This window comes from Frankliniella occidentalis, unplaced genomic scaffold (genome assembly GCF_000697945.3).
Source record: "Frankliniella occidentalis isolate FOCC.00 unplaced genomic scaffold, Focc_3.1 Scaffold19, whole genome shotgun sequence".
In the NCBI taxonomy this organism is placed as follows: domain Eukaryota; kingdom Metazoa; phylum Arthropoda; class Insecta; order Thysanoptera; family Thripidae; genus Frankliniella; species Frankliniella occidentalis.
Genome location: NW_026267149.1, coordinates 2,663,792 through 2,671,709, shown reverse-complemented (window position 1 = coordinate 2,671,709; position 7,918 = coordinate 2,663,792). Strand labels below are relative to the sequence as shown.

At 48.6% G+C, this 7,918-nt stretch overlaps 1 protein-coding gene across 1 annotated transcript in view; it reads left to right on the top strand.

The window, feature by feature from the left end:
• Positions 1-1,810: 1,810 nt before the first annotated feature.
• LOC113202788 (peripheral plasma membrane protein CASK) overlaps positions 1,811-7,918 on the top strand; it is a 10,858-nt gene continuing 4,750 nt past the window's right edge. Inside the window, exons 1-5 of the mRNA XM_052264522.1 lie at positions 1,811-1,910; positions 1,982-1,986; positions 3,412-3,450; positions 5,706-5,804; positions 6,495-6,633. Coding sequence (XP_052120482.1) covers positions 1,811-1,910; positions 1,982-1,986; positions 3,412-3,450; positions 5,706-5,804; positions 6,495-6,633 — 382 coding nt within the window. The remainder of the gene's footprint in view (positions 1,911-1,981; positions 1,987-3,411; positions 3,451-5,705; positions 5,805-6,494; positions 6,634-7,918) is intronic.

Below are 7,918 nucleotides of genomic sequence, written 5' to 3'. Positions count from 1 at the left end.
CCAGTGTAGATAGATGGCGGGGGAGGGGTTGGTGGGGGAGTTGGCGGGGGTTCTGCCAGCGAAAGATAGGAGTGATCCCACCACCTCCGCTCCGCACGGCTCCGCGCCCCTCCGGCGCGCCACTCGGTCGGGGCGAACCTTTCTGCGAGTGGGTCATCACGTCACATCTCAGTGATAAGGCCGCCTGTGTCGGGAATACGTCTGCGGCGCGCGGCGCTGCTGGGGCCTGATGCCTGATGAGTCCTGGTATGCGGGGGTTAGGACAGGAGAAGGGGGAGGGGGGGAGCTGCTTTACTCCGTACCAGACCCGCGAAGGGAATGGGAGGGGGGTTCACTGTGAAACGGCCGGGCGCATTCCCCTGGTGAGGGGTGGGTTTGGGTCGCGCGCACCCCCGTATACGGGGCCCCTGCTCTTGCTCTCTATCCTGCGGACCCCTCGCCTGCCCGCCCGCCTCGCTGCGAGATCTCTCCCCTTTCAAATGCCTTTCGTCGTCGAAACCCAGCAGCCGCACCGCCGCTGCCGCCCGGCCCGCCTCCGCCTGCTCTGCCTCGGCACGATCCGCCGAGCGGGAGATGGGCAATAGAGACGCGCCCACCTTCACCTTCCCCGGGCGGCGTATACGTTGCCGCCGTCCTTGTCTCGCCCGCCTCGTCCTGTGCATGCCTTTCTGCCTCGGACACGCTTGAGAACACCCCCCCCCCTCCAACCCACCCCGCCCCGCCTTCCACCTCTCCTCCACCCCACCTCACGTAGATTTGTGACGAACACACGCCACTCACTCCTCTCTGCTGCCGGGAGCGGGCGGAACGCTTGCCTTTCTATTCCACGTCCCGTTGAAGCTGTATCGCAAATGATTGCCGTTTGGTGAGCGGAAACGAGATATGGCGGGACTAGAAAAGCGTGCTCCCCTCCTCGCTCCTGCCTGCGGCTGGGTCGACGGCCTGACTGACACAGTAGTCTCTTCTCTGTTGAAACGCACCCAAAACCAAAGAGTCGCCGAGACTTCTAAACTAGTTTTAAATAACCACATGCTTCAGCTCTAACTCGATCTGCCTGGGCGGCAGTTTTGACCGACTCACAGAAAAGAACGCTCATTCTTCCTTTTTGTTCTAAATGCTCAATAATTGTAACCGAGCCTATCCCTGTATCGTGTTTACATTCGTTTATCAGTTGGTATACTAGAACGTTAACCTAAACTTTTTTCGATTTTCCTTGCGTCTGAAAAATCCGAGGGAAATGCGGTTTCCGTGAGTCAGCCAAGCCCGTGTGGGGCGCGCCGAACCCCGAGCCGCGCTGAGTAGTCCAATTCTCACAATGTATTGGATCAGTGCTCGGTAAATCCCTTGTGGGTCCGTGAGCCGGGCCCTGCGCCCTTGCCCGCGCGCGGGAAGGGGGTGGGGGTAACGCGCGGCCCTGCCCGGGGGAACCTGCCGAGCACGTCCGAGAGTTTCGCTCCGCCGTTCCCCGCGTCACGCGTATTTGTTTTGAAAATAAGGGGCGTGACCTCGGACTTCGGCGCGCCCTCGACCCCCTCCGCCGCCCAGAGCCAGCTAAATAACCTCTGTTGTGTCTCTCTAAGAAAAAGGTTAAACAATGTCGACCGGCTTTGTTGTGGGCCGCGCGTGTTGCGGTGAGCAAATGAGACCGCGAAGCAGTACGGAATCGATTCAATCTAATGTCCTGGCGGCGTAATGACTGTAATGACGCTCGTTTGAAGCGGTTGAGTCGCACGATGGAAGTAATTGAGTTAGTGCATCACAGGGGGGCTGCACGTACATCAGTCGCGTGATGTACGTGAACAGTTTCGAAATGTATGCTCTTAAATGCTCACCAATACACGCGCCGCTGCTTTTAACTCCAAAATTGCAGTTATATTTGTTTTCGTCCATCGGTTATCTGGCGACAAGGGGTATTAATTCAGACTTCCATCTTTCTCTCTGTTCGGACGAATCTAGTTATTCAGGATTAAACCCCCGCCAGTCTTAGTAAGTACTCACTACTACTCGTCAATTGTTGGTGGCTGTTTTGTGGTAGTAGCCTGATCGGGAACTTATAACTGGGGTCACGGTCCTCTGCTGCCATCCATGACTTTAAAAATTAAAAGGGCAAAAAAACTGGGAGAAACGTATTTTTGTTATCTCTCTTTTGAGATTACAAATTCATAAATAAAAAAAACGATAATAAATAACATTGACTTAAAATTAATCAGCTAATCTTTCAATTGATCTATCCTAAAATTTAGTACGATGTAGATTCAAAACGCCAGGTGCCAAACTGTTATGGATCACGCTCGATGCACTGTCAGATAAAATGGCTGTGGACGCGAGTCCGTAGCACATTGGCGCCCTTTTTGCAAATGCTTAAAGAGCTTTCCTACTGCACTGTCTATATAGCTCAATTTTCGTCCTCGATGCTTCTTTTTTTAAACTTCAAATTCTTCCACCCTACAGCTTATAATAAAGAGTCCCCTTTCCCGTGATCGAAAGGAGACCTCAATTTCCTTTGCCTAGACCAGAAATAAGTTCATTGAAAACGCGATAGACGGGTTTTAGCATCAGGTCATGGCATTACTGCAAAAGGTCGAACGCGGTTTTTTGTTAGCTATATGTGAACGTATTGCGCCCTGAGGCGAGGTTTCATCTGACCGCCAGGGCGCCTTTTGCACAGAACCGAATTCTTAATTTTTAAAAACACAGTTTTACATATCATTAGACTTTATTATTAATTGATTATTGTACTTTAGAAATATGAGAACCTCTTATTCATTGTGGGCCTACAATGTGGTAGTGGTGGTGAAATCTCGTCATAGGACGATTTAGGTAGGCCATGCATGAACATGTGTTTCGTCTGAATTGGCAGTAGATGCCAGTGTGGAACTGCTTAAGAGGGTCAGTAGGGGATTCGAACGGGTGAAGCAACCTAACGTCATCTATGACTGAATGAAAGCGTTGCTATGGAAACTAACTGTTGGCTTTTGCTGCTGTGCTTTAACAAATCGCTCCGTGTAGTGTGTCTTGTTTGTACTTAGAACTCAATGCTGCTACGGGGAGTTTATAAGACAATGTCTTCAAATAAAAAGTGTCTCTTTTAATTTAAAAAACATTTGCATATATTATAAATAAACGAAATTTTTGGGACAATAAATTGACTGAGTTGGGATACTGAAAATTTGTTAGGGTGGCGTATTTTCCTCATAACATGCTGTCAATGAATTTATTAACTGGCCCGTGTTGATAACTTCATTGGCACCAAACCAGCTGCATAGATTTGCTCATTTTCTGCTGAACTGGATATTGGATGGTCTTCATTATTATGTATCAGCAGTATTAGGCGTGTTGCTCAAATCAATCTTCGGATACTTTTATGGCGAATGTTAGTGACCCCTCGTTGCTTATGTTGACCCGCTGCAGGGGCCCGCCGCATCATGTCACGGGCAGTATTGCAAAGATGTAAGTATACACCGTGTCAGTGCAGCGGTGTGCTATTCCATTCTTTCTCTTTGTGTTTTGTGTGTCGTCTTTGTGTGTTGAAAAAGATGTACTCTGCATGTCGAGCGACCTGGTAAGTCCAATGCACAGCGCGCGAATCGCACTGTTTTTATTTCATTTTTCGTGATCTCTAACTCCTGTTTCTATTGTCACACACGTTCCAAATTGTCATTTATGGGGGGGTGCTTCTAATCAGTGCACCAGGTCATGTGACCACACCTTATTTGGAGTGTAAGGCTTGGTAACAAGCTACCTGGGGGACCACACCAGCCCTCTGCTTTGTTCTCCTCACACAAACACGGGCACAATCACGGGCCTACCCCTACACACACACACACACATTCATGCGCGTGCTCACTCACACACGTCGTTTGACCTACGAGGAAAGGGGGAGGGTTTGAAGAAGCTGAGTTAGGGACGGGCAGAGCTGGCAGAGCTAGCAGAGCTGGCACAAGACGTGTCCTCTGCTGACGGCGTGTGGGCGTGTGTAAGAGAAGGGGTCTGAGGGTTTGTTTGATCTTAGGGGTGGCAAACACGGTAAATTGAATCCCGTCTCCCTGCGCAGCGAGCCAAAATTCTCTCTGCATCATGTCGTGCAGATGCATCACAATCTTCTTTTTAAAAAAAATCACGATGCAGGACAAAGCTATCTACCCTTCCTGGTGAGTATGTCGCATGCGTTTATGGAAATCAGGTCTCTCATTTCGTTTTCCTTGTCATAAACTGCTGTCATGCTTTTTCTTGGTTATCTGTCATCTCTATAGCGCTGGTTTTAGGTGAGTGTTTTTGTTGTTTTGTTTTTTGTTTTGTTTTAGAATGTTCGGTCAGCATGTGCCCCGTCGATAAGAAATGGGCGTTACCAAAGTTTTCACACTGTCCTCCTGTTTAAACCACCTGCCCCCCTCATATTTTTTTTTGTAGTGCGTCTTTTCCCAAAGGACAATAAGTGGGTCTTGTGAAACGAGTCCACTTGATTCTTTAGATCTTTACCAATAATCTGAATGGACGCCCCCGCTCCTCGTTCATGTCTTTCTGATGGTTGAATAAGAACACTCGTCCCTCCCGTGTTGTGTAAGACTTACCCTGAGCCCCGGTGCCAAGTCGCGGGGGCTGCTGTCGAGCAGCAGCTTGCGGTAGGTACGACGGGACGCAGTTGAGTCCAGCCTTACTCTTGCTTTAACACCACGATAAAAATGGACTACTTTTGAACCAACGACAGGCGTGTTGCGAAGCTTTGTCGTAGGTGAGTGTTGCACCAACGACAGCGTGGTGTTGCCCCAGGCGCACGGTGGTGCTTTCCAAGCAGCAGGTAGATCATAATTTGAAGGGATCATCCAGAAAAAAACGCGTCCGTCATTCGCCGTGACGTGACGATGACGAACCTGCCGAGTTCAGCGGCAAGCTTTCATAGCGCTTGATGAGTAGGCAACATCATGCCTTAAGCTCGTGCGTGTACTGCGGGGTGGCCTCCCCTGAGACTCACAGGCTCTAATATCCCATGTTTTGTCAAATTTATATAGGAAAAACGGACTTTAAAAAAATAAAGTTGTCTGACAGTGTGAACTTTGTTCCATCCACGCCAACTTTCCTCTGAAAGAAAAACCGCCGTCCTTTGATCAACTGCAAGCGCGTACCAAATTTGTCGTAGATGTGTTCGTATTGAAGTAAAGACACAAACTACACAAACAGTTTTTTTTGACGCATTCTTACCAAAGAGCAAAATGTTCACACTAAACCCTTATGTACTTTGTTGTGCATAATATGCAGGATTTCATACAGCCATAGTTATGCACCAAATTTCATGCATAACTATGTAAAACTTCAGCATTACTATGCACAAATTTGTGCATAGTGGCGTTATTTTTGCATACTTATGCACGAAAAACTGTGCATAGCTATGGCTGTATGAAATCCTGCAAGTCTTATGCACAACAGAATGCATAAGGATTTAGTGTGTTGAAGTTGCAACCGCTGTCGTTAGTTCCACAGTATTTATTTTGTGCGTGCAAGTTGCGTAGTTTTTAGCCTCCGTAACTAGGCATACGCAAAAAAAGAAACGTCCACAATGCGATTCCTTGAAAAGAAATTTAAAGAAAAAACATCCGTAAGACTCCGCGCGCGATCCGACGTTTTCCCTTCCCTCCCACCCACCCTCCCGTTTTTCTGTTTTTGCTTTCTGCTCCTTCTTTGGTTCTGATGTTGGCCATCTTTTTCAGATCTTCGTCCGCGCTCAGTTCGACTACGACCCCCTAGAGGACGACCTCATCCCCTGCGCCCAGGCGGGCATCTCCTTCAAGGTCGGCGACATTCTCCAGGTGAGTAAAGTGTCGTCGCGGGGCTTATAGCGTCTTGTTGTTTGTTTAAACTTCTGCCACCTAACGGCCTCCAACCTCCGTCGGTGGATAATTTACCGTACCCTTTATGCCAAGGAGGGTAGCCGGACGGATGAGGGTGGTGGGTGGAGTCCGAGGCGGGTGTCTGTCATTGCGCTGCGAGCGTTGCCAGAGAGAGGTGATCTAAAAGCGATGAGATGCTGATCTCTCTGGGACTGGGGAATAGTAATTTGAAATCATCGCGTCTCCCGGGTGTCTGTGTCTCTGGGCGTTCTGTTTGTGAACCCCCTGCTGCTCCTGCTGTCCACGGTTTCTTATTCATTATTCGCAATCAGTGGCCCCCCGACCCTCTAATCCCGCTGCCGTGCCCCTCACGCCCTTGCCTCGCGCCCCGAGGCGAACCGATCGTAAATTCATTTTTAATGGGTGTAGCTTCTTCAGCTCTTCACTAAAACGCACCGGGCTGGCTATACGCGCGCTTGCCCTCCTTCCCCTCTCCTCCCCACTCGGGCTGAATGAAATTCGTCGGCGATCGCGGGGGGCGCTGTGTGGGGCGGACAGCAGACAGATGGGAGGGAGGCCGGGGCGATAAATATCTGATGAGGCGTTTTCGCTTCGCCCGGCGACTTAAATTTATAGCGAGACTTCTTACGGACCCCTTTTGCGTTGCAGATCATCAACAAAGAGGACCACAACTGGTGGCAGGCGCGGCGAGACTGCTCCGGCGGATCAGCTGGTCTGATCCCCTCTCCGGAGCTGCAGGAGTGGAGGGCGGCCTGCTCGGCGGTGGAAAAGAGCAAGCACGAACAAGGTATGTGAAGCGCGGAGCGGGGTGCGGCCGCCTCCCCCTCGCGGCTAGGCTCGTTTCAAGTCAACTGGTTTTCAATTTGGGACCTCATTTTTAAAAATATAATCTATCGTTTCTGCATTATATTTCTGAGTCAGGCGACTGGTTTTCTCTTTGTTTCCTTGATTTCACTGACCTCTGACAATAAGAATTGTATTATCTAGTTGCGAGGCGTTTGGATTGCGTTGCGTAAAGTCCCCTCCTGCAAGAGCTGCTGCTTCAAGATAACCATCTCGATTTATTTATTTTTGATTTTGATTTTGGTTTCCACCTATGTCAGAAAAAAAACGACATCCCGTGCCGGGGAGATGTTGGATTGGGTTGTATTCCTAGAAGAAGAATTAATCTTCGCTGGCCCCGATTCAGATCAGCTGCCGCCGTGTTCCGCACTGATAATTTTTGTGGCGGTGTTTGAATGCAGCTCCCGCAATTGTTGTGTCTTCGTAACCTGAAAGATCAGTGATAGTAGACAGTAGATGGCAATGGCCCTGAAAATCACGCAGCGGAAAATATATCACTGTAATTCAAAATTAACAAATCTGTTTATTTAGAGTTCTTGTATTGTGCGAATCTTGTCGGTGGTTATGCTGACTTTGGGCGGGGAGCCGTGGAGAACCCGAGCTGCGTGATTTTCAAGCGAATGAATAGCGCATGGCACTGTGCGGCTGCAAAATAGCTTGCCACTTTTTGAGACTCCCGTTATCCCTTTCGCCAAACCAACAGACTTAAAAACCTATTTTAAAAATAAGCTAAACATTCTACTATTTTTGCAATAGATTTTATCTTATTAAAACACATTTACTTACCTTATAAAATTGTCATAAACTAATTCTCGACACGCGACACATCTTAGAATCCACTTGTCGTATCCTTATTTTAGGCTCGTGCCAGTACTTTTTATTTTTTAATTCGTTTTTGTGTGTGTTTTGGCTTTCCCGCATTTTTATAGCAGTTTTGGCGTTGAGTTTGTTTTCGTCGTAAGTTGTGTGTATTTGTGTTGTCTATTCTTTGTAATCCCTACGTGTATGTTCCAGAATTCAGTGTGGGTTGACTGTGCGTATGTGTGTGTGTGTTTGTGAGCGAATCGCGTATGCTCAAGACACTTTGTTCTCTAACGTGACTCTTCCACCCACGGCATCACGAACAGTTCAAATCAGGCCAAAGCTTCTTCCCATTTGTCCTCCCAGCTCTCTCTCTCTCTCTCTCTCTCTCTCTCTCTCTCTCTCTCTCTCTCTCTCTCTCTCTCTCT